Raw genomic sequence first — 27,830 nt, 5'->3', positions numbered from 1 at the left:
ATGCCTTATCGGACACACCATTTTTTGCCTTCCATTGCACAAATTTTAGTGTCGTACCTAGTTTTTTATGGCCCTGCTGGCAACCTGGGTACAACAATTTTTTGTGATCATCTATCATGCACTGGAACTTTGCTGCTTCCTTCTCAGTTTCGCAATCTCTGTATGCATCTCGTATCACCTGACCAAGATCATCAATAGGGCCATTTTCTGCGAACTCATCTTCATCAGCCTCGCCCATTATAGTACCTGCAAAAGCTAGGCCTGCAACCCAGTACGGAATGGTGTCATCTTCCTCCTCCTCCTCGCCATCTTCCATTACGACCCCTAGTTCACCGTGCTTGGTCCAAACCAAATAGTTAGGCATGAAACCGTATTTAAACAAGTGGCTGTGAATAGTCCCCCAGGAATCCTTTGAATACTCCTTCTTGTTATTGCATTGGAAGCATGGACAACATACGAACCCATTCTCTGGCTTGTTCGCTTTGGCCACTTCGAGAAAATAATGCAAGCCATCAATAAACACCTTGCTCCGCCTGTCTGCATTATACATCCATTGCCGGTCCATCTGCATCGTATTACGCATGAAAATGGATTACACTTGACAATGGATTACGCGTGAAAATTGATTAAAGATCTAAACAACATGGTACAATACAACAACATGAAGATCCAAATACACATATTTAAATTAAAGATCCTTACAACATAATACAATACAACAAGCCATCCACTGGTTATTATCTAGAAGGACTTTAAGCATCCTTGGACAGTGAAGATGAAGGTTCCGCTGACCCAGCCTCATCCTTAGGTTTATTTGTGCCACCTGAAACAGTAGTACTAAGTGGACGTGAAACACCCGGGACTGAGGGTGGAGCATAACGATCACCAAAAGGAGGTTCCTGACCCGCGGCAACAGCTTCTTCATGATGTTGCTGCAAATAACGAAGCATTGCTTTTTCCAGCGCGCTCTTTTTCTTCGGCTTATGCTGAGGGCCAACTATGATTTTTCCCTTGCCGAAATAGGAACCAAGATCGCCCCCACCATCTCCACTACCTCTAGTAGCAGAAGCCATCTATGTACAAAAATTATTACCTTAACATTGCATAAGTTGTTGAACTTGAAGATCGTGATCATCTCGTGAGCATGTCCTCAACTGGGCGGCACCGCACTTTGTCATGAAAGAGGTTCGATTCTACGAAAAAGGGGACACGATCACAATGTCCGTATCCACTCTTTCTCATAGAATCGAACCTCCTTCTTGACATACGTTGCTGCTCGGCGGAGAACATCCTCTGCGAGATGACCACGGTATGCAAGTTCAACAAGTATGGATTTGAAAAACCTTATTGAATTTGATAAGTTCAACAAGTAGCAGAAGTCATCTATGTACAAAAATTCTTTCCTTACCACTGCAGAAGTTGTTGAACTTGAAGACCGTGATCATCTCGCGAGCATGTTCTCAACTGGGCGGCACCGCACTTCGTCATGAAAGAGGTTAGATGCTACGGAAAAGGGGACACGATCATGATGTCCGTATCCACTCTTTCTCGTAGAATCGAACCTCCTTCTTGACATACGTTGCTGCTCGACGGAGAACATCCTCGTAGAGATGAACACGGTATGCAAGTTCAACAAGTATGGATTTGAAAAACCATATTGAATTTGATAAGATAAACCGTCTAGACAAGGTAGCATCATTATTAAACCACTGCAAGAATGCATACTATATACGACACATCAATCTCCCTCACATTCTAGCTCAAAATACCTCTCCATTTTCTACTTCATTACATTCTAGCAAATAATCTGTGACGACCGACCCTAAATCTTCCAAGTTAATCCTAATCCGAGCCCCTGATCACCTGTCTTAGCTTTCCAAGCCTCAGTGATCAACCTGCAGACCGGTCCCGACCCCTGAGACCCGACCCCTCTCCGCTGGTCTCCAGCTCCAACCCCGCCGACCCCAACTCACCGTCGGATCCTTCTAAGTCTTACCCAACACGTCCTTTCTATCTGACCGGTGGACCCACGAGATCTTTTTCCCCCAGATCTTCCGCGACAGGCGCACTCAAGTTGCATGCCTGCTTCAGAGTTCCCCCGCCGCGTGGCTCAACTTCTCCGACGCTCGCCGCTCCGCCTCGTCTCTGGCCCGCGACCAAATGGATTCTCGCGCCCCCTTCCCCAATCGCAGAGGAAGCCCCTCTGCAACCTTTCTACAGCACCTCGCCACCCGCGCCCATCATCACATCACCAGATCCCGGCCGCAGAGCCCGATGTCGCCCGTCTTTTCTGTCACTTCGACACAGTCGCACCGCCTGGTCTTCGCTACCCGACGATTCCTCCTCCGCCAACCCTGACCACGGCAGCGACAGCTCCTTTCCCCGCCCTGTCAGAAGCCGCCCGACAATCTGTTGTTCCGCACGCCCGCGGCCGCCTGTCTTCTCACCTGTGCGCCCTCGATTCTAGCGTCGTTAACCCGGTCACTTCCATCAACTCTACCGCATGACGACGCCTGCATCCGCCAAATCTCAACCATCGGCATACCCGCTCCTGTGCCGCCCTGACGCTAGAGCCCAATTATCGCTGGCGTCATCCCCGAAGTCCTGCTCCACCGCCCTCATCGCTCAATCGCCGCCCAGGCAGAGCACTCCATTGCTTCTTCCCCGGCCTTCGCGCCGCTCCCCTTCTCACCCCGCGCCGCTATAAAAGGGAATGCGCGAACCCCGCCGGAGTTCCCTTCGCCATTGCTGCCTTTCCGCCATTTCTCTTGCTCCCTGCTCGAGCTCCCAGTGCCACCCCACTAAGTTCCTGAGGAACTCTCCTCTCCGCTCCACTCCGTTTTCCCCAAGCCACCCAGCCGCTTGCTCCTCCACGCTGCGTAAGAGCTTACTTGTGATCCACAAGAAGCACCGCCACCGTCGGAGTACTGCCGGACCTAGCCGCTGTTCAAAGCCTTAGCCCCTCCGCCCAAGTCTGCTTCTTCCCGACCCCAAGCGTTCCTTCTAAGAAGAAGGTAAGCTGCCGACCCCTGGTCCGCCTCGTCCGACCCCTGTCCGCTTCGCCCGACCCCTCTTATCCGCCCGACCCCGGTTCCGTCTCGCCCGACCCTGTCTGTTCCGCCGACCCTTCTCCGCCTCGCCCGAGGACTCGGCTGGATCCTTTTCTTCAAACCGAGGGTGTATGTGTAAAACTTGGGGACCCTTCAGCGTTGAGTCTGAGGATCCCTAGCACACCAAACCCTCTAGTTTAAGGGTCAGATCATAAGTTCCTTTCCTCCGACCCTTACCTCTTGATCTCCACTAGCTCCCTTGAACCTTCCCACCCTCCTGCTTTTTGTCGCGAGTTTCTGGGCTCAGACTTGCAAGTGTTGCTGTTGAAATAACCGTCTATGCTAACTAATGCATTGCATTCGTGTAGAGCTGCGCCTCGCCGATGGCTTCTACGAGCTGCACCCGGCGCCAAAAGATGACGGTGTAGCTGAGCTCCTGCCCTCTGAAGCTGAAGCCACCCCAGAAGTCGAGCAGTTCTCTTCCTCCTTGCTCGAAGGCAAGCCCCGGTTGCATGAAAACCCGGTGTTGTTTTACCAGACTTGCGCATGCCTTCTTTAGCATGCTTGTGCATTTACGTATAGGAGTTGTTTGGAACCCTAGATGCATGACTTAGCTCCCATGATCTGAACACTAGCGGTTGGATCGAGTAGATGCCTTGCTTAAATAGGAGACGGTAAAAGCCGAGTGATTCCCTGTCACTCGCGAGTTGTAGGAGTTGGATGTCTACCCTTCTGTTACAACTGTAAGGACGATGGACGGGGCAGGGTTTTGGGTAACTCTTTGGTGGTCGGTTGATTGCCCCGTCTATCTATGAAACTTGACTAAGGCCCGACAGTGGTGGTGTTCGTGATCAAGTGTTTGAAAGTACTAACCTCATACTTAGTATGGGATGAGGAAGCCTAGTAACGGATTGAACCTAGACATGAGCGGTCGCCCCATTGTTCTTGGAACGGAGTTTCCCCTGCTGGATGTCGCACGTGGTGGCATGCGTAATCACAGAACGGCAGAGGCCGGGTCTGTGGAACCTTGCACCAAAGGAAATGGGCCCGACACGGGAAGCGACCTCCGGGTGCGCGGATGTCGTGAGGTTAGGTTCACCATGCATGGTTAAAGAACTCGAATCGATTCGTCTGCCTCTCACAGTTTGAGACTGCTTGATCGCTATGCTACCCTGAGTAAGAAAGATATATGATGATGACATGGTTTTGTTGATATATACATACCTTGGTTGATTCTATGATTGTTTGCAGTAGTTGCAAACTTAGACCGGATAATGAACTTAGAACCTGAGCTAAAACTTGAAAATAAGGTTTTATTTAGTGCTTTTGGCAAACAAAACCCTTAGCCAAAAAGCCTTGCATGTCTAGTTCTGTGGAGTAGCTTTACTCCCTGTCGGTTAAGTCTTGTTGAGCTTAGTAGCTCAGCCTTGTTGTGGCTCCTGTTTTCAGGTGAAGTTGATGCTCCCGACCCTTCTTCCGCTGGCACTTGGCCGCCCCAGCTCCCTCCGGGTTGGACGGTCGAGTGGGATCCCTCCTCGGACGGTGAGGAGAGGGATCAGTGATATCCCGGCTGGCCTCACCAGGGATGTCCGACCCCGACGCTTTGCTTCCGCTAGTGGTTTTTACCTTCTGTTGTTTTTCTTGAAACCTTGTAAAACTCGGGTGTTTATTTCATAACCAAACTAAGTGGTTAAGTTGTTAACTCGGTGGAATTGTTGTATTCTCTGGAACCACTCACCTTCGTGTGGGTCTGCTAAAACGGTCCTGTTCAAGTGGTTAAATCGGAAGAAATCCGACGGCACTTCGTGTTTACTCGGCTTAGGCATGAGCGTCGCGTATTATGCGGCTAAATCATGTTTAACCAAGTAGATCCGAAGTGGATCTGCCACATAATCTTTCGATCTCCAAAGCATAAATCAAAGCATAACATGAGGATGAAGTAGCAAACCTTCACAACACTTGTGTTGGCTGAGTCAAATTCCCACGAAAAATGAGGGAAAAAAACTTCGGGCAGCACCTCCCTTGCTTCGGCACCACCGGAGAGTAGGTGAAGCTTAGCTCTCTGTCAATGTGTTGGACTGGCTCGGGCTGGAGGAGGAAGAAAGTCCTCTGTCTTGGTATATAATGGGGATGAGTTTTTATCCCGGTTAAAAACTCCAACCGAGACAAAAAGGAACACCCTTTTGTACCGGTTGGAAGCTCCAACCGGGACTAAACTTTTTGTCCCGGTTGGAGGCTCCAACCGGGACAAAAGGGTCCCGCCACCGACGCCCCCAGCTAGCCGTTGCAACCGGGACTAAAGGGGGGCCTTTAGTCCTGGTTGCAATTACCAACCGAGACTAACTCCCCCTCCATTTTCGCCTACCGTGGCGCACCCCTTTTTATCCCGGGCCAACTTTAAACCGGGACAAAAGGGGGCGCATCGAAAGCCAATTCTCTACTAGTGCATGTTCACGGACTCTCGGACTTGGTGTGGAGATGCATTGTACCGGGATTTCGAAATCCTTAACTTTGTGGGTTAATGTTTGCCTTACTGTATGTGAGGAAAAACATCCTAGATGCATTTTTCAAACTAGAGCAACATCCTTGTGATCATCAAATCCATGGGATAAATCCTATGATATGTTGCGTCTTCTTGCTTTGTTTTTGCTTACTACATTTACCCTTTTGCTCTTACATTTTTTGGAAACTACTTGTGTGCTTATCCTTTCCAGTAGTATCTTGATAGGACTTGGTATATGTTCAAAAACTCATTATTGCGGTAAATGAACACGCTAGATAAACGTTAGAGCAAATCAAGATAGTCATGCTTAGCCCTTGAGCAAATTTGGAGCTAGAGCCTAGCTTAATTAGTTTCTAAGTTTCTTAATTCACCACCTCTCACACGTTCCCTACAGGCCACCTTGACATTGCACACTGAGCATGAGGCATGACCATTACATGTTTGTTGTCTTTTATCATAATTTTTGTTCCCAAGAAAAGGAGGTACAAGACAGAAATGATGTACATTGAGATCGCCAGATAATCTTTCAAGATGTGGTCACGCTCGTACAGTCATGGAAATGTGCTATATATGCTCTTACCTAATCCTTCTGTCACGGACATCGGTTGATTTTCTTTTCTGTTCTTTATTTTTGATCCGGATGCATCTTAACTTACACATCATGAAGCACGCGCCTTATATCATTTCTTTCTAAGCTCATCGTGCACGAGTAAAATAAACTAATATAGCCGGGATTGCGGAGAATCACGAGGCGCGCGCTCATTAGGTGAGGGTTGGTGTGGGGAATCTACCGTTTTGCAAGATGTAATTTTTACATAAGCACCTGCACGATGCATGCTCCGTAGCTAGCTATATATAAACACAGCTTCTTACAAACACAATGCAAAAACAAGTGCAGCGTCTCGTAGCAGCTTGCTAGTAGTTGTTAGTACACTATAATTCCATCTCAATGGCGTACCCCAAAGATCTTTACCTCCTTGCCGCATCTGCTTTTGTCGGGGTCATTTTCTTCCTTTGGTATTCCGGTCATGGGCGAAGTGCCTCCAGTCGCTTCCAGCCCGGCCCTCCGGGTTTGCCCATCATTGGCAACCTACTGACCATGGAACACTTCACCCACCGCGGCCTAGCCAAGCTTGCCAAGCTGCATGGAGGCTTCTTCTACCTCCGCATTGGCTTTGCCAACGTTTTCGTAGTCTCCTCCCCGGAGACAGCACGAGAGCTCCTGCATCAGTAGGATAGCGTGTTCTCACATCGGCCAGTGACTGCAGCCATGGCATACGTCTCCTACGACCTTGCCGACATGGCGTTCGCGCACTACGGGCCATTCTGGTGCGCCAATGCCAAGCTCTGCGTCATGAAGCTCTTCAGCCGCGGGCGGGATCTTTCATGGCGCACCGTGCGCACCGAGGTAGATGACCTCATCAAGTCTCTGGCGGAGCAGAAGGGAACCGTCGCCAACGTCGGTGAGCTCGTCTTCAAGTTCTCCACGAATGACACTCCGAGCTGCATTCGGGGCTCGGAGCCAAGAGGACGAGAAGGAGTTCATGGGCATCATCCTCGAGCTATCCGCGATATTCCTGGCGTTCAACATCGCCGATTATATATATTTCATCCCGTTTGTCGGATGGCTCGACCTGAACGGCATTAACAGGAGGATGAAAGCGGCGAGGCGTGCTCTGGACTTCTTCATTGACTGGATCATTGACGAGCACGTCGCAAAGTGGAGAAACGGCAACGTGGTAGCCGCCGACATGGTAGACGACATGATCACTTACCTCGCCGACACGCCAGGGAGAGACACGAGAGAGGATGGCGTTGTGTTCGAGGATCTCCGACTGACCAGAGACAACATCAAAGGGTTAATCATGGTACTATGTAAATCACTACCGTCCACCTTACAACATCCATATTATTATTCGCCGTCGTCGTTGTTGATAACCTCTCACTGTTCATATATGTAGGATATCATGTTCGGCGGTACGGAGACCGTAGCGTCGACCCTTGAGTGGGCCATGCTGGAGCTCCTCCGAAGCCCCAGCGAGCTGAAGCGCGCGCAGAACGAGCTCGACGGTGGTGTTGTGGGCCTCCACCGCAAGGTCGACGAGCGTGACCTCGATGAGCTGCCGTATCTCCGGTGCATCTGCAAGGAGGTGCTCCGCCTCCACCCGCCGCTACCCCTGCTCCTCCGCGAGTCTCTCCAGGACTGCACCGTGAGCTGGCACGTCATCCCGCGCAAGTCCCGCGTCTGGATCAACATCTGGGCCATGGACCGCGACGAGAAACACTGGCCGGCCGCCGAGACGTTCCGGCCGTCGAGGTTCGCCGAGGAGAGCGCTGACGTCGACTCCAGCAGGGGCGGCGACTTCCGGTACCTGCCGTTCGGGTTCGGGCGGCGCTCGTGCCCCGGGATGCAGCTTGGCATGTACGCGGTGGAGCTTGGCCTTGCGCACTTGCTGCACTGCTTCGACTGGTCGCTGCCGGATGGGATGACGCCGAGCGAGCTGGACGCGGACGACGTTTTGGGTCTCACGGCGCCCAAGGCCGTGAGGCTGACGGCTGTGCCCCGGCCATGGCTCTCTTGTCCGCTGTTCTGAAATAAAATTTGATACGGAAAGCAGGACACATCAGAACACAGGAGAGATGCATGTTTCCTGCAAGAAAATGTTTAGATTGTAGAAAACTAGAGACCTGTCCGGCTGCACTTCAGTTTCTGCAATCTTCTGTGCCCCAAGCATTTCAAATTTAATAAGAAAGGTTCTCAAACCGAAAGATTCCACAGTAAAATTCGGAGCCCATAGAAACGATAACTCCAAGAATGCAAAACAAATCGTAAGATCACACAAATGAGAACGACACCGAGGCACGATGTTTTTTAACAAGGTTCGACCATGTGCCTACATCCTCGGAGCATGACTATGGGAGCTCCTCCCCATAACCGGCAGCTACACCGGCATTCAGGCACCATCGTGGCCATGCCGCCACCCACACCATCCGCCAAGTCGTCACGCCACCGCCCACACCATCTGCCAAGTCGTCTCACAGTTACAATGGTAGTGGCCTCATATTTATGGACCCTAGTGATACAAAGTACGACTAAGACTCTATCCCTAACCTACCAAATTACAACTCATGTCCAATTGTAACCAAACTATACACATATTTGACACATATCTAACAAACTCCACCTTGACGAATATGCAGGCCACCTTGAGCTGTCCATGCGCGAACCTCCGTGTACCAAACTTGAGCTGTCTCCTTCACTGCTCACTTAGAACAGCTCGACGAGGCCGCTGCCACTTCGCCAACGTCCGGATTGTACACCACCACAATTGCTTGCCATCTATGACTCCACCTTCAACAATGCTTCCCTTTAGCTTGTATTGGTGTGCACTTGACTTCTCACCAACCATGACCATCTTGCCTCCATGTATGACTCTCGAGGTCTTCTTATCAGGTGCCGCCTGATACAACCATCCTTCTTCATGCAAGATCCCAAGAGAAATCATACTCCTCGCTAGCTTCGGAACATGCTTCACACCCTTGAGTAGTATCACCGGTGCATCACACATCTTGAACTTGATATCACCCACTCCTATGATACGATAAGCCGAATCATCTCCCAAGTGAGCAAGACCACCATCCTCCTCAATGTATAATAAAAACCACTCCTTCTTTGGTGTTGCATGGAACGAGCTAGCTAAATCCAACAACCACGCTTCACAAGACCTTTCACTTGACACAGTGAGACCATCACACTTGCAATTCCTCCACCCTTGTTTAGTTTCGGACACTCAGCCTTCTTATCTCCCCACTCGTTGCACTTATAGCATTGCGGTCCCTTCTTCTTCTAGTTGCCCTTCTCATCTTCAATACTGTGATCACTCCTGACTACAAACGCACTACAAAAGGCTCTTCAGGTGAATTATTCTTCCTCAACTACTTATGACAAAGCAAACCATCATCCAGTTTCACATTCTCCTTGCCATATGTCAGCGTAGTAATTAAGTGATCATAAAACCTCACAACGAACACAGAAGAATAATCGTCATGTCTTCATCATAAATCTTCACGTTGACCTTCCCAAGATCACCGATTAATTGATTGAAGACATTAACGTGCTCAACAAAATCTGACCCCTCCTGCATTTTTAGCCCATACAACTTTTGCTTCAGCTTTCGGGTCAAAGTCTTGGACATATACTTATCTTCCAACTTGTCCCAAATCTTCTTAGACAAGCTTTCATCTTGACATGGTACATGACCCAGTCGGAGATAAACAACCTTATCATTGCACATGCCTGCGCTTGCATCTCCTCCCACTTATCATCCTCCACCTTCACTAGCTTCTTCTCATCGAGAGCCCTCGAGATGCCCTGCTGAGCCAATGGGTCCTTCACTCTTGTCTGCCACAACCCAAAGTTCCCGGTGCCATCGAACCACTCCACCTCAAATTTGGAAGCCATTAATGCCATCTACCACAGATCGTCGAAAATAAGCTGTGTCCTAAGCACGCCTCCTACACACTCCTTCCTTGCGTCCAGTCCATTAACTTCTATCCATCATTTCTAGCATCATTAGGTTGTCATCTAGATCTAGATCTAGACCTAGAAGACAGAGTAGGGAAGAGAGAGAAAAAAGCTAGAGATGAAATATTTTTTAAATAAAATTCTATGGTCATATTATAACCGTTACAATGCTATGTTTGTCATTTTAATGTAATATAGAATTGAATTTCATTATATTATTCCTACTTATTAATTATTACATCCATAGTTTTAATTAATGAAGCTGATTGAATTAATATACAATTGAGTTTGATTTGTTTCCTTCTTCTTATTAATTATTACATCTATGGTTTAATTGAGTTTCATTTAGGGTAATATAGAATTAGTTTTTATTATATTTCTTCCTACTTATTAGTTACTGCATTCATAGTTTTAATTAATGAAGTTGATTGAATTAATATATAATTAAGTTTGATTTTTTTCCTTCTTCTTATTAATTATTACATCCATGGTTTAATTGAGTTTCATTTAGGTAATATAGAATTGGTTTTTATTATATTTCTTCCTACTTATTAGTTACTACATCCATAATTTAATTTAGTTTATAGAATTGTGACCTATAGCTCATTAAATTAGTTAATATAACATAGAATTGTTGTCATAGGTTGTTAAAGATGGATCATAGAGCATGGATGTATGGCATACGGAGACATTCGCATACTTTGATGTTAGAGGTATCAAAGTTTGAGGAGGCTGCGAAGAAGCACATTTGCAAGATAAAGCAAATACGTTGTCTGTGTTTTGACTATAGCAACAATATTGTATGGGAGGATACTGATTTCATTAAGAGGCATTTGATAAAGCGAAATTTTGTGGATGGATACATAATTTGGCCTACCATGGTGAGGCAGGAGGTACTTTCAACAACACAGATATCTATACTGGCTATGATGAAGTGGGTGGTGATGATATAAATGAAAATGATCATGTTATGATGGATGATGATTATACCCGTGGAGATCAAAATGGTGATCAAACAGTTGCGCGTGTGGAACCACAGGTGAACGAGGAACGTGATGTTGATATGGAGGATATTGTGGCAAAACCACTCAAATTAACCTGGCTGAAGTGTACTCAACTTCACCTCACATGCGAACCGACACTTTAATCAAGTCAATCTGGTAGTCTGTCGGGTTTTACCCGATAAACCACTTGTCTCGGATTGAAACAAAGTATACTCACACGAAGGCGAGTCCAGAGATTACAACAATCCAAATAGATTAACTCAGGTCCCACTTTAATTATTACACCACAATAGTTCAAAATTGCATAAAGTAAACTTGTTCAGAGTTTAGCAGCGGAAATAAGGCGATAAACTAGACGTTGTAGCAGAGATGTCATGGTGAAGCATGCCATGTCATCAGTTACCGCGATCCTCGCCGACCGAGGACGGTTCCCACTCGACCGTCCAACCCGGAGGGAGCTAGGTCGGTCAAGTCAAGCTAGCAACCATTTCCTCAAAATCAACACTACCAGAAAAAATAGCCACAAGTAAGGCTGAGTATACTAATAATCAACAAGACTTAACCGTCGGGTGGTAACTACTCCACAAACTTCTAGACATGCAAGGCTGAGGGGTTTGTTTTGCCAAAAGTAGCTAAGTTAGGTCCTTTCTTTCAAATTTTAGCCTCAGGTTCTAGTTGATTGACTATTCTACATAAGCACCTATTCTAAGCAAGCATGTTGTTCAAACATTTTATTTCAAGCATCATCATTAAATAATCATTCTCTGTTCCACTTCTTACTCAGTGCAGCACAGTGATCAAGCAATCTGAAACTGTGAGAGGCAAATGATTCGAACCGAGTTTCTTAACCTTGTAAGGTGAACCTAACCCCACGATAGTGCGTACCACGACAGGTCCACACGTGTCAGCCCTTCCAATCAATCCCCAGGCACGTGTCAGGTCCACTTCCCTTGGATACAATGCCCCACGGTCCCAGACAACGCCCTACCATGACTGCACTTGTACCCACATGATGCACCATGGGAACCGAGTTCCACAGAGAGTGGGGAGATCTGCTCGCATCCCGGTTCAATCAGGTACTAGGCTTCCCCATCCCATACTAGGTATGAGATTAGTACTTTCAAACACTTGACCACAATCACCATCACAGTTCAACCTTAGCACATTTATCACTAGACAGATGGGGCAATCCACCGATTCAGACCAAATTCCCGACCATGCCTGTCATCCTTATGATTGCAGTATGAGTAAGCAAGCAACTCCTATACCTTGTGAGTGACTCAACTTTTATCGAGTCCTATTTAGCATTGCAGCTATTCAACCTATCATACTAGTGTTCAAACATAGGTACTTCAGTTCATGTAGCTAAGGTTTTCAAGCAACTCCTATGAACGTAAATGCACAAACATAAGTAGCATAGATATTGGATAAACTTTAAATCAAGGTTATGCTCCGGGGCTTGCCTTCCTGATCTAGGTTAGTGGGAAGCTTGTTGGAAGCCTGGCTGGGGTCTTGATTGGCCTTGATCTGGTGTAGCTCCGCGACAGATTCCTCCTCAACTGTTGGCAGCAGCTCGTACGTTCCATCTGCAAGATTCGCTTCTACACGAGATGCATATGCAATAATTCAAGTTTCACAATTTCATAAGCAGGATGCATTTCAGATATTATTGTAGAAGTGTAAAGCTTACAATGACCACATGCACTTAGACAATATTTAAATTTAAGTTCTTCATAAGGTAAAGTGCTTTCTTGTTTTAAACCCCGGATTTGATTTGATGGTGATTGTGTACACATATAAGGTTTTAACATCTTAGACTTCACAAAGAAAGGTGGGGGTTATTTTGGGTTGCTCAACCTTCATTTGGAAAAGTTATCCTGTTTCTGAATTTTTAAACAACTTAAAGTAACATTTACCATAATTTAAGTGTATTAACTCACATGCATTTAATTAAGCAAGTTAAAACATGTAGCAACCAGAAGATAGTATTTTTCCTAGTTAAACAGGGGCATCGAGGACCTAATAAAAATGATCTTGTATTTTTATCTATTTCCTTAAATTTATAGAGCCAATAATAAGATCACACCTGGCAATCAAGCATTTAACTCAACTCAGTGAGTTTCACAACTAAACTAGTGTTGCAAAAGTTCTATTAAGAACAAGCATGCCAAAAGTAAATCAACCGAGGTGGATTCATATTTTTCTCATTTTTCCATGATTTACAAAGCATTTATTGGCTTAAACACAAAATAAAATCCTAAAGAAAAAACAAAATAGTAACATGTCCAAAACTATTTTTCTATAAAACTACTCATCACCAGGAGTCTAACAAAGTTAGATTTGTATTTTTAGCAGTTTTCTACATTTTCCTACACATTTCCAAAGTTTCACCCGATTTAAATCCAAAAGTAAAACGGAAAAGATAAAATGCTTCACGAAAAGGCCCTCGAAACTTTTGAAATCTTATAGATAGGTCCTAGCTTTTTACATGTTAAACCCTTGAAAGATTTGGGGATACGCAATGGGGTCCTCAACTTCTCCGACGAAATTCCGGCGAAGTACGGCGGGGAGGGGGTCGAGAAAGGGGTCGGGTGAGGTCAGGGGCTCACCGCGAAGAGATGCGCCAAAAGGAGTGCAGGCGGACAAGGTCCGACGGTGGTGGCTCACAACGAGGGTTTAGCGGGGGTGGAGAAGCTTCGTCTCCGGTGATGACGATGGTGAGGCTGGCCGGGAGCAGCTCGGGAAGCTGCGCGGGCGTATGCGTGACCCACCGGAGGGGCTAGGAGGCATTGGCGATGCGCGGGAGGGAAAGCTTGATGGCGGTGTGCTGAGCAGAGCAGAGTCTCGGTGCTTTGAGTGGCGGCAAGGAAACGCCGGCGAGAGGGAAAGGGGGCATTTTATAGGCGCCAAGGGGTGCCGGGGGGAGGAAAACGACGTCGAGGCATGCTTGGGTCCACCGGGAGCACGGAGGTGGCTGAGCAGTGGTGGAGCAGAGGAGCAGCGCGGTGGTTGGGCAGCACAGCTCGCCCGCACGCACGTGGGTGCTCAATGGGGAGTCACGGGGCTAGATATGCGGGTGGGGAGGATCACTTGGTCGCGTGCAAGGATTGGTCGGGGGAGGGGCGCTCGTTTTGTCCCATCAACGGCAGCATTGGCCGGTGGTGGAGCTGATGCGCGCGGAGACGTGGCGTCCCGAGCATGGGCACGGACAAAGGCGCGCATGAGGAGTGGCCGGAGGAGATCTTTGCCTTGGGCGGAGGAAGATGGTGTCGGCCGGTGACTGGGTGAGTGTCAGGGCTGTCGGGTCTTGTCATGGCAGAGGTTGGCCGGCGAGCCTATGCAAACACCGAGACACCTTATGGCGTGGCACGACATGGGCCGCGCAGTGATCACGCTCTAGTGCGCATGTGTGCCGTGGTGGCGTACAAGATTTTGAAATCGAATTTGAAATTTTTCAAATATGAAAGTTCTTGTCCAAACTTCAAACTACAACTTCTACAAAGGCCTTGGGTTCAAAACTTTGCTTGATTGGAAGATAAAAGAGTGTAAACTTTGGAGGAACGCTAGTTTTAGGAAGAGTTTGAAAATTGAACTAAGTTTGAATTTTACTAATCTTTGACTCAAATTTTGAACACCTTCTACTCGAAATCAGTGAAAGCTCAAATAACAAAATATGTTTAGTTTGAAAAGTTCTACAACTTTTATATTGGCAAAAAGTTGAGTTGTTATATAAAATTTGAGTTTAACAACTACCCCCAAATATTGCTTTTTGAGGCATTTTTGGAGACTTAAAGAATTTGAAATGTTTCCAAAAGTTGGGATTTGGACTTTTGAATGTTTTTCTACCTTTCAAACCTAGTTTGATGGTTTTACACACTTAGTTTTTTATTTGTCTTAGTTTGACTTTGTTTTGCTTCTTTTGTGAGATTTCAAGTGTTAAGTACCTTTGGATTTCAAACATGGCAAGGTCTTAGAGCTTAAGTGTGGTTTTAGGTCTTAATTACTTCTAATGAGCCTTTTTAAAGTCTCACTAAAACCAGGTATGTTACAGACATGTTGCGCTACATTGAACCGGAAGTGTTGCTAGGGAGTTCTAAAGGGTTAGAGAATTTCGAGACATTCAAGAAGGCAGCAAAGGACCGTATGTATGTGGGATGTGGGAATGAGTGGATAGTGTTGTGTTTCGTCCTTCACTTCTGATCCTAAAGGCTAAATTTGGCTGGTCAGACAATAGTTTCAATGATCTCCTTATTCTGCTAGGCAATTTTCTCCCGAAGCCTATCTTTTTGCCAAAAACACATACGAAGCAAAAAAGATTATCAATCCATTGAAGATGCATGTGCAAAGAATACATGCATGTAGGGACCATTGCATATGTACTGCGGCGAGTATGCTGCATTGGAAAAGTGTCCAAATTGCGATGCTAGTCGTTACAAAAGTAATGCCGATTTCTATCAGGACCATGCTGGTTTCTCCATCGGGAATAAGAGGAAGAAGGGTGCAAAGAAAAGTGCTAGTTCTCAAGTGGAGGACGAGTCCTGTATAGGTACTGACACGATGACTCAGCGTAGAGTCCCTGCCCTGGTGATGTGGTACTTGCCGGTGGTGGACCGTCCGAAGCATTTGTTCTCAAACCCAAAGACTGCTGAAATGATGACTTGGCATGCTGATCGCCCAGTAAAGGGACATCCTTCGATGCTCGCTAGTGGAGGACCTTCGATGCCAATCATCTAGAGTTTTCAGATGAAAAAAGGAATGTAGGATTCGTGTTGAGTACATACGGCATGAATCTGTTTGGTGAAAGAAGCAGCAGGCACAGCACGTGGCCAATGCTTATGACCATGTACAACCTTCCCCTATAGCTATGTCACAAGAGAAAGTTCCTTTTGCTAACCATTCTCATACAAGGCCCGAAGCAACTTGGCATCAACATAGATATTTTCCTTGAGCTATTGATGGAAGATATGCCGAAGCTTTGGGAAGATGGGGTTCGGATGTGGGATGAGTAAAAGCATGAGCACTTCACACTAAGGGCTATTATCTTTGTTACCATCAATGATTATCCCGCCCTATTTGCCCTAATAGCCTAATAGGTAAGGTAAAAGGTAAGATAACATGCGTAGTTTGCTTGGATGGAACATCATATGTGTACCTTAAGGAATCTATGAAGACAATGTTCATGAGGCATAGGCGCTTCTTATTGAAGAAACACAAATATTGCAGGATGAAGGACTTTTTCGATGGCATCAATGAGAATGATTTTGCTCCAAAACCGGCTACGGGTAAAATAGTATTTGAAATGTGCGAGAAGGTCAAGTTCAAACTCGGTAAGAAGTCATTAGGTGGTGCTGATAATTCGAAAAGGGGAAGGAAGCAGGCTGAAACTACAGACACCACAAACGTGTCGTTTAAGAAGATGTCTATCTTCTTTAAGTATTTGCTATACTGGCGAGAGCTGGCGGTGCGCCATGCCATTGATGGGATGCATCTTTAGAAGAATGTGTTCGATAGCACCATCGGGTTCTTGGGCTTATCAGGCAAGGTAAATGACGGACTAAAATCATGTAAGGATCTAGTCGACCTTCGAATTAGGCCAGAGCTCCACCCGCAAGAACTTCCTAACGGTAAGCAATACCTTCCCCTAGCTAGCTACAACTTAACACCAGATGAGAGATTGGCTATGTGCAAGTGCTTGCATGGGTTGAAAGTGCTGACCGGATTCTCATCCAACATCCGATCACTAGTCTCATTGAAGGACATGACGCTTGCCAGCTATAACTCTCATGATTGCCATGTGATGACCACAGTTTTTTCGCTATTGCGATCCAGGCTATCAAACTAGTATTCGTAAAGATGGTTAGCACACGGATATGTTACTTCTTCAATGTGATTTCGCAAAAACTGATCGATTGTGTCGTGTTGGCTAGGCTTCAACTGTTTGTGTCAGAAACTTAGGCCCAGCTCGAGATGTGCTTCCCTCCATCCTTTTTCAATATCATGGAATATCTCATGGTCCACATGGTCGAGCAAATAACTAAATTAGGGCCTATGTACTTCCATTAGATGTGGACATACGAACAGTTCATGTCGACTCTCAATGGATACATGAGAAACAAGGCCTTTCCAGAGGGCAGCATGATCGAGAGCTACCTTATAGAAGAGAGTGTTGATTGCTGCATAGATTACATAAAAAATAAGAGAGCTATTGGTTTACCAATCTCGACATGAGGGCAGATTGTCCGGGAGAGGTACCATTGGAATGAAAAGATTCATAGACAAGCACAACCAGCAATTGGAGAAAGCGCATTCAAGCGTTCTACAACGGCTCACAATAGTGGAGCCCTTCATCGAGCAACACCTAAATGTGGTTCGTGGACAAATTAATGGTCGCTCGAATGATTGGATCATCAAAGAGCAAAAGCGCCATTTCCCATCATGGTTGAAGGACCATGAGCAGCTATTTGAAGGAAAATCCACAGACGAAATAACATTGACCAGGTTGGCGTTTGGGCCATCAAGCAATGTCACCTCATGGCAAGCATATGAAATTAATAGATACACATTTTATACTACCGCAAAGGACAACAAAAACGTGGCGTACCAAAACAGTGATGTTCGCATAGAGGCAATTGATACATCCAGACGGAACATAACTTACTACGGTTGCATAGAGGAAATATGGGAACTTGACTATGGAGAGAATATCCGGATCCCCATCTTTTGGTACCAATGGGTCAAACATCCGAATGGCATTACAGATGAGAATTATGGGTTGACACTTGTAGACCTAGCCAATGTAGGTTACAAAGATGATCCATGGGTACTCGCTAAGCGTGTCGCACATGTATTCTACATAACCGACCCTATGAATGCAAAGAAGCACATTGCCATCTCTGGAAAACAAAGGATCCTTGGAGTTGAAGGTGTAGTGGACATTGAGGATTGCAATCAGTATGAGGAATTGACCTGTTCAAAGATCATGAACGAAGAATCAAGCGTGTTGAAGCAAGCATTGATAAATCCATGAAGCCATGGTTAGGTAGTGACTGTGAAGGAAGAATCGTTAAAGGATAAATTAACATTTCTTGTTACTTATGTTGTAAGACTTATTAATTATCTTCTAAGACTTTATTAATATGGATTAGACTTTATTATCTTGTAACTGACCGCCAGCATAAGAAAAGGGTAGGGGTACATCTATGCCACAATACAATATAACCAGTTCTGATAATAGTGCCTATTTGTACATTAATACTTAAAGGTCCTAGAGAGAATAAGTTCAAATCCATAAGAAAAGGGTAGGGGTACAACCATGCATGTTACATATTTCATACTCCGACTCGCTTCCTTAGATATGGAATATAGTTAAGGTCTCCAATCGTCCAGCCTAGAACTTCATCAAAATAAGTTAGAGCATGGATGAGTGCACTCTCCTTCGTTTCACATGGACAACCACATACACTACTATAAATCTCAAACAATGGAGACATTAACTGATGTGGCCTATATAAAGTGAGATGAGCACGGAACTTCAAATATGCAGTGAACATTAGGTTTCCACCCATGTAAGTCAAATCAAACTTTTCCAATGTTTGATCCAAAATCGCATGAAAGCTCACTTCCGCAATGTTAGTACCATATATATATATATCCTAAAATATGATAATAACATGATGAAAGTTAAATGATGTAACATAACTAAAGTTAAAAGAATTATAAAAGAATGTTCCAAACTATATCATTAAACCGAGAGAGTCTCTCAGTAGTCACAATCACATTGCCTTCTCCCTCCTCGAGCTACTTTATTCGAAAATATGAAAAGTCTGGTACAAAGTACCCACGATCCTTAAGCTGCTCTAGGCAGGCCTCCACGATGGTCGTCTCAACAGTTACCATATTTGGTGTTGTTTTACCCCCATGCGACAATTGAAACTATCAGGATGGCCTCTCCTGGTGACATCGAGGTGAAATCTATATCTCGAACAAGTACTTGAAAAGAGAGATGTAGTCTTTTCAAATTAGGTTCACCAACGACCTTGGTTTGCACTACAAGAGAAGTACCACCTATAGCTTCGACAACATCTTTGAGCTATCTAATAGGTTTGATAAGCTACATTGTATGTAAGTAAATTTAGAATTTAGTCATACATAGTAACAAAATCAATTAAAAGAAGGAAAGAATATTACTATGTTGGGAATTTTATCTCTGCTTCAATCACTGAATAGCAAGTCAATGGGGCTATGGAAGTGAAGTCCTAGACGACTAGACGGGAGGGTCATCGAGCTCAAATTGTCCCTAGCCACCTCCACGACCACCAGCACCACAGCGGCCACCTCCACGGCCACCACCTATGCACCTAAGCTGTATTACTAACTCTTGCCTTTATATCCTCAAAGTGCATACAAGCTTTACATATTAAAAGGTAGGGAACACAATAACAAAGGACGAAAGCTATAAAAATAATATATCATAGATTCGTAAGAACATAAAATCTTGATTTTTTCCATATAATGTAGACTTGTTATTAATAATAACTCCTCATTTTTCTATTTGTTTGCAGTGCCACAAGCAACCTCCCGGCTCTGTGCTATGCGGATATTACATGTGCGAGTTCATCAGAAACAATGGGAGGTACCGAACGAACCCTGAAGACGTAAGTTACTTATACACTTCCATGCGTTAACTTCCTAGTGATAATACATCCTAATCTTCATTTACTGTGTACCTGCAAATACCTACCATCGACCGTAACTATAGCAAGATCGAAGACAAATAAATCAACAACATTTGTATGGAAATAGCGTGGTTCATCCTACACGAGATTTGTCATGAGGATGGAGCATTTTTTGATAAAGATGGTGTGTTGATGGCAGACGAGTGCACAAATCTTCATAGATGGGCATAGTAGTTTTAATATTCGCGTGGCAAAGAATAGCTCTATTCGAAATGTTAGATTTTTAATAATGTGAATTATATATTATGTACAATGCAGTTTTGAATAATATGAATTATTTATTATTCAAGTTTATTGTTACGTGGTTGGAGATATATATTTCAATTTTATGACTAAAAGCTGGTTGGAAATAAAAGTTATAATAACCCATAGGAAATAATATATTGAATGGGAAAATACATATAAAAGTTATAAATAACTCACGGGAAATAATATATTGAATATGAAAATACATATTCCTGACGGACGGCATAAGCACCCGCCAGCACCGAAACCATCTGTGCTTACGGGTTATGTAACCACCCGCCAGGACAGAAAGCATCTGTGCTAGCGGGTGACTAATATTGCCCGCCAGCACAGACCGCCAGCACAGATGGTATTTATGCTGACTCAAGGTTACTGGCGGGTGCGATACCTAGCACAAATTTATTTTAGCTGCCAGTACAAATGCTTCCTGGCGTAGTGGTCTAGAACATCACCACACACACTCGTTCCTGCAACCCTCACGCCGCGTGCGCGTGCTGCTCTCCGTGCGCCGCTGCTGCCGTACACCACCTGTGCACAGCCATGCCGCGAACCTTGTCGGCTTTCTCGTCGTCTCACAAGACGATCCTGACCCGCTTGAGAGCTTTGTCCGCCGTTCGTTGTCCACCACCGCAAGCACCTAGCTTCCTCGAACAGCCAATTTCGTTTGATGCAATCCTGTGTACTCCTCTATTTATTTTATGGAGACCAGACGACCAAATCCAGATAGGAACGGACTCCACCTGCCACCCATTTCTTTTTTCTGTTATACACGCTTGCATGCACGGATCTCTTGAGTCAATAATTTCCACAAGAGTACTATGAGTACCCATCCACCTTGCATCGAATCCAACATGCATACGTCCTGATTCTTTTCTGGATAGAATCCAACATGCACACACATGCATGCAATTCCCTAGCGTGAAACTCTACCTCCAACTCCTGTTGCTATACGCACATTCTCCTGCGTACACACCGGGCAGGGAGCCACTCACTGGGCAGGGTGCCACCCACCGGTAGAAAACGAACCTTTAGTCCCGGTTGGTAGGGAGCAAATCTCCCGAAAATTCATCCAGGATAAACTAATCGAGACAAAAGAGAGATCTTTAGTCTCGGATCTTTCAACCGGGAGTAAAGCCTCCCTTTAGTCCTGGTTGGTTTTACCAATCGGGACTAAAGGGCCTGCCACGCCAGGCGCGGGACAGGACCCTTTACTCCCGGTTGGTTTTACCAACCCTTTAGTTCCGATTGGATTTTCCAACCAGGACTAAAGTCCTACTTGAAATTTCAGGCGCGCGCGCCTGAAATTTCATGCATCACATACGTACCCCTTTAGTTAACCTTTAGTAGTTGAGACTTTTTTATAATAAAATCAAACTAGTATTTAAATGAATCAAACTAGTATTTATTCAATTACTATATATACAATTCTTAGAATACTATACAAATCTTAGCGTATTATACAAATCAAACTTTCTACAAACTTCTTGTTGAGGTGTTGCTCGAAGCGTCTAAATTTCGTCCATCGTAACATCGTAATAAAATTCTCCTTGTGGATTTACCACCTCGTTCACAAGGAATGCAATGAGACCTTCACATATTGCCGCTACTATTTCCTTCTTCAAGAGTCCATGTTGAATATTTAACATCTATAATTTGGAAACATATGAATTTTACACCAACAATTAACTATTTATAGTTTTATTTTACGTACTTTATAGTTGTGCAGCGGTGTCTTTTCCTTGGGTCCCACAAAACTGTGCATGTGCTCACAGACGTAGTAGCCACATAGATTATTCTTGGCTTCCTGTCTTAAGCACTTCAATGGGGAAAAAATAAGTTATGAAATATTCGTGTTATAGAATGTACAAAATATGCAGACTAGATACGTACCGGGAAGTCTGTGTTCCATGTAAGTTTTCTTTGAATGGACCTTTGTGTGTCCTAATGAATTGTCTCCATGCATTGCGGATTAAAATAATGAATGATATAGTGTTAGTTGAAAATTTAGAAAATAAACTTTTGCAAAGGGATAAAAGTCCAGAATTATTACAAGCCTAGCATATCTTGCATGTCTTGGTACTTCACCGTTTCTTTCCTCAGTGAATCAAAGATAGTGACGTGGCTTCTTTCAGCCTCAATTATAATGAGAATCCAATGGAAGCTCCATACGTAAATATTCATATATATTAGAGCTAACTAACATTAATCAGGTAAGGAAAAAGAAAATAAAAGTAGACGGTATACACACACTTACTTGAAGTTGTATGGAAGTAGTATGAAATCCTTGCATTTTTGTTTATCTAGGAAATTGTATACTTCCACCAAGGTTTTGTCCGGCGCATCCCATATCTGTTTTTGATTAACTACGGATGGATCCATGAAGCCAACATGGAGGTACGCTTCTCATCGGCACATCTGAATTAGCATTCTACATAAAATGGAATACGAAGTTACTACGGTGACGCATGCAAAAATATAATGATATGAGCTAAAATTTACATGTATATAAATGGACACTAATAGAACCCAGGAGTTGATCAGAACAACGTCCAGGGTATCATGATGGTACACTTCGTATATATCCTTGAATTCTAGCAATAGGACTTTGTCGCCTTCGCTGTAAAAATCAATTGGTTTTACCTTAAGGCCGAACATCTCCCTCGAGTTGGCGGACACCTCGAGATGGAATTCATACATATTTGTTGATAGCTTCTATTCCAACTCAGGCCTTACCAGAGAATTGCCTAGCTCAAAGGTCCATCTCGGTTCAACTGGCGGTGCAGCTGGCAGCTCAACTTGCCCTAGACATTCATCAAGTCCCATATCTGTTTCTTCCATGAATTGCAATACTTGTGCTTGTTGATCTAAGGACATTGCTGCTATCTTTTTAAGATCTTTTTCTGGTAGATGCTCGAGGCTGGGGATAGCATCACTGGAAGATGACGTTCCTTTCCTTTTTTTCCTCTGATTAGCCTAGACTAACGCTCATTCGTAGTTCGATAGTAGTAGTATCCTCTTTTTGGCTCCTTCTTGCATCCTGATAAAAAAAAATTTAATTCTCTTCGATCTACTGGTGGTGGCTCCATCTCCCTTGCCTTTTTGACTTCGACCTATTTCTTAAACCACTCCCTGGCCTCTACTGCTTGGATTTTGGCCTAGTGTTCCGCATGAGTTGTTGCCTCCCAGCATTCCTCATGAGTCACTTTAGGCTCCTTTGTTTTCTTCTTTCTCTATCTTAGCTTGGGAAACGGTGGTCGCGACTTCTTAAGTGGTGCTACAACGTCCTTGCTCGGGGCTTCTCTTAGTCCCGGTGATGGTGATTGGGGAGGGGTGTTGTTGTCATCGTCGTCGCTCCCACCACCAGGATGTAGTGGAGATGGAGACCTTGATCGAGCAGGAAGTGACAGACCTAGAGCAGGTTGTGCTAGAGATGACGGTCTTGAGCTTTGAGGAGATGGTCGCTGCTTGGGATCTGCGGGGAGCGGTCTTGAGCTCTGAGGAGATGCCCCTGTGCTGGGGATGATGATGTAGTGTTTGTACCATAGAATAGTCCAGTGAAGCACATCTCCTAGTGTCCTTTCCTCGTCGCTTCACGGGAGGTCGATCTCTAGGCCATCATATTGGCTATCAGCGAGCTGCTCGAGGCTGACGCTAGCGTAGCCAGGTGGAATCTCCATGCCATGGCTTGTCTGCCCTGCTAGGATTAGTAAGGCACTCCCATACGCCACCTGTACATATAGCAAAAATAAAGAAGTTATTAAACTCCAATCCCGAGGCATGGATCGATTGAGAAGATTGCATAAATATTATGTATAAGTATACCTTAATGGTGAGCTTGCCAACCGGTGTATGCAGCTCACATGAGGTATGTTGTGTGATGCCATCCACAGCGAATTGTTGCTCGTCCACGGGTAATCTTGGCGTCTGCGGATCGGGGAGCCCTGTAGAAGCATAGCTGCTACCGAGGTGTTGAGAACGGCTGGAGAAGTTTGGATCCGGTAGTGCTCCAGATTGGGCCAACTCCGCAACTGTGTGGGCCACTCCACAATTGATTTCCTCTTGCATTCTTACTTCTTGTGAATGCACTTTGGATTCTAGCATGCGCCGCCAGCTCTCATTCATCTGTTCCTTTCTTCGCTTGTGGCTTTTGTACGAGGCACTGTCACCTCAGAAAGCAAACTTCTACAGAACAACCCCGAACCCTCAGCAACGTCCTTGGTGCTCGGGATTCCCGAGGGCCAATGTGAGCTCATCATTCTCTCGGTCCACCTTCAACCTCCCAGCCTTAGCATCTTCAATGTTCTTGATAAGCCTTTTGGCCTTCTAACGTATTGTCTCATTGAAGATCAACGTCGCATCCTCTTGGCTCAGAAAGCCTCCATGAGCGTAATACCAATTTTTCGATCGATCGGGCCATTCAATAGTTGCTGGTACGATACCCCAATCGATCAGGTCTTGTTCCATCTTCTTCCATCTGGGAATTGCTATGCCATAACCACCTCGCCCTAGACGATGATGGTACTCCTTCTGACCAGAATTTGTAGTGTTGGTCTGGACCTTTTTCACACCGTTTTCACTCCTCTTGTATTCGACAAATGCCTCCCAGTGGTCCCTCATCTTTGGCCACATATCGAAATTTGGAGTTTGGCCCTTCTTAAGGTAGTTGGCATCCAGCATCTTCTTGAATGTCTGGAATTGTGTGGCCATTTTCTTCAGCGTCCACGCTTTCACATCCTTTTCAATTTATCCTTCAGAAAATGTGAAATGTCTCTTAACATCTTGCCACAACATATTCTTTTCTGTATCCAAGAGCGCGTATGGATTAGTTCTTTTGCCCTTCCATTCCCTGATGGTGATGGGCACGTTATCCCTTATGATTGCCCCGATCTAACTCATGTACTTCTTTGCCAGTTTTTCGGGAGCAACCAGCCTGCCCTCTTCTGTGACTTCCATGATGACAAGCCTCCCATCCATCACCCTTGTATGACCTCGGGGCTTTTTACGGTTCGTTGATCCAGAGGGCTAACAATTCAAGATTCGTTAATTATACATAGTAATAATGAATAAGACATTATAGATGGGGTAAAATAATGGAAATGATATATACCTCGCTGGATCCTTCCGCCACGGTAAGGTTTTGCTAGGGCTCGGGCTCTTCATACATGTTGAGGAACATGTTCGCCTGGTTACCCTTTTCATCAGTGTACATTGTGGGAAGGTTGGAGCTACTAGCATCACCAGCAATAATCCGCTCCATTAGATACCTTGCGGTCTCGTCGTCTGCCATCTCAACTATTTTAAACACACATGAAATCGTAGTTACATGTATGTTAAGGTATATACATGAAATCATAGAACAACCATGGAAAAAAACAAACTGATTGAAACGTACACATGAAACCATACACGAAATGAAACTTACATGAAAACTTACAAGAAATATGCAAGAATCTCTTGAATGAAACCTAATTACATGAAATGTCTTTAATGTGTTACATGAAATCATAGTTACATGTACGTTAAGATATATACATGAAATTATAGAACAACATGAAACCATACATGAAAGTCTTGATAGAATCCCACCAAATTTGAAGTGTTTCTCCAAATTTCTACTAATTCCTACTAATTTGTACCAAATTTGAAGTGTTTATACAAATTTCTACTAATTTATAAGAATTTCTATCAAATTTGAACAGTTTCTACAAATTTCGACTAATTTATTAGAATTTCTAGAAAATTTCTTTTAATTCCTACTAATTTTAAGAATTTTCTACAAATTTCTTCTAATTTATAAGTATTTCTACTAAATTTCTACAAATTTCTAGTAATTTGTAAGAATTTCAACCAAATTGCTACAAATTTCTACGAATTTTCGAAGCATTTGTACTAAATCATAGTAACTTAATAAAAATTATACTAAATGTATACAAAATTAGACTAAGAATTAATACTAAATAAGTGTTTAACATTTCTACAAATTTCTACTATTTTTTGAATTATTTATAATAAAACATAGTAATTTCTAAATGTTATACAAAATTATAGTAAGCATCTGAACTAAATTATACTAATTTCCTACTAGTCATAGTAATTTCCTATTGAGTTTCAACTAATAATAGTAATTTTCTATTGATTTTTTACTAATCTACTGATTTTCTACAAATTTCTATTGATTTTCTAACTAAAAAATAAAAAAGGGCCCTTGCATCAACAAGGCCCCACTGTACGTGCGGGAGCTAGGGCCGGCCGAGATTAGGCGATGGCGACGGGGGAGGAGGCCGTACAGCAACCGAGGTGGCGGGACGACGGTGGCCAAGGCAGCAGAGTAGCAATGGGCGGGACGAGGAGGCCGGGGCAGCGGACGCTGGCGGCGGCGGGCACGGAGCGAGGTGGCGGCGACGAGGGCGGAGGGTGGTGACGACGACGGGGACAGAGGCAGCGATGAGGCAGCGCGACGGAGGCAGCGGTGACGAGGGGGCGTGACGGAGGAAGCGGCGGGTCGGGGCGACAGAGGAGGCGGCAGTCCGGGCACTGGCGAGGCGGCCGGGGCGGCGAGTGATGGCTCCAGGGGCAACGGGCGACGAGGAGAATGGCGGTGGGCGAGGGAGGCAGATGAGCGGTGACAGAGCAGGCGGATGGGTGCGGATCTTGGCGGCGGTGAAAAATTTGCCCAAGTGTTGAAGGGTGGGAGGGTAGAAGACGACTGTTACTTTTATCCCCCCTATCTCGGCTCGTAATTGAACTCGGGACTAAATGTGGATTTTGTCCCGGGTGCGGATATCAACCCGAACAAAAGACCCCCCTTTATCCCAATTCCAGTTTGCAACTGGGATAAAAGGGTACGTTCCGGGTAGGAATCAAAAAATAATCTTTTATCTCGGTTTTGGTTTGCAACCGGGATAAAAGGGGGGCCTTTTGTCCTGGTTGCTATTGGCACTCGGGACAAAATGGCCTTTTCCCATTTTTTTGTCTCCCGCCTATTTTTTGGAAATGGATTTTATTTATGTTTTCACTGGATTTCAAGATGCAAAAAATAAAAACTTTACATATTTGGAACATGCAAAAATATATTAAATTAGCAAGTATATTTACAATAAGTCATTAATTCTATACCAGTTCTTTTAGCTTCTAAAATAATTATTTTACTGCATCGCTATCATCAAGAAATTATTAAATTAAATAATTTTACGGTGCACTACCAAGACCCTTTCCAAAGACTACCATTACATCCTTTATCATCTCAAAGACACACTTTCCATTATGGTGTGCAAGTTTTTTACCATTGTCTGGCACCCCTTTGGAATGCATCCCGCTCTTTCTCAGCTGGTGGTGAGTAGGGAGAAATCGACGATAACCCATATAGACGATCTTCTTATAGTGCTTCAAATACATGCTGTCTGTGTCGTCTAAAAAGTGGGTGCATGCCTGATATCCTTTGTTTGTCTGTCCCGAAAGGTTACTCAGTGCAGGCCAATCATTGATGGTTATGAACAACATTGTTTGTAGGTTAAAGATCTCTTGTTTATCCTCACCCCCACACATACACCTTCTTCCTTGCAGAGCTCTAAAAGTTCATCAACCAACGGTCTTAGGTACACGTCAATGTCATTGTCGGATTGTTTTGGGTCTTGGATAAGCGCCAGCATGATAATGAACTTCCGCTTCATGCACAGCCAAGGAGGAAGGGTGAACATACATGGGGTCACAGGCCAAGTACTATGACCACTACTCAACTCACCGAATGCAATTAATCCAGCATTACTT

At 44.7% G+C, this 27,830-nt stretch overlaps 1 protein-coding gene and 1 pseudogene across 1 annotated transcript; both read left to right on the top strand.

Moving 5' to 3' along the window:
- Positions 1 to 6,502: 6,502 nt before the first annotated feature.
- LOC140220075 (cytochrome P450 84A1-like) lies at positions 6,503 to 7,514 on the top strand (annotated as a pseudogene).
- Positions 7,513 to 8,202, top strand: LOC117854173 (cytochrome P450 84A1-like). The gene has a single exon (XM_072292944.1). It carries the CDS (start codon positions 7,521 to 7,523, stop codon positions 8,145 to 8,147), a length of 627 nt encoding a protein of 208 aa, XP_072149045.1. The 5' UTR covers positions 7,513 to 7,520; the 3' UTR covers positions 8,148 to 8,202.
- Positions 8,203 to 27,830: the final 19,628 nt, after the last annotated feature.

The sequence above is a fragment of the Setaria viridis genome, chromosome 4 (assembly GCF_005286985.2).
Source record: "Setaria viridis chromosome 4, Setaria_viridis_v4.0, whole genome shotgun sequence".
Taxonomy (NCBI): Eukaryota; Viridiplantae; Streptophyta; class Magnoliopsida; order Poales; family Poaceae; genus Setaria; species Setaria viridis.
The sequence above is the reverse complement of the archived record's forward strand: the minus strand, read 5'-3'. Positions and strand labels throughout refer to the sequence as shown.

Coding starts and splice junctions, on each gene's coding strand:
- LOC117854173 (XM_072292944.1), top strand. CDS start 7,521: ATGTTCGGCGGTACGGAGACCGTAGCGTCGACCCTTGAGTGGGCCATG.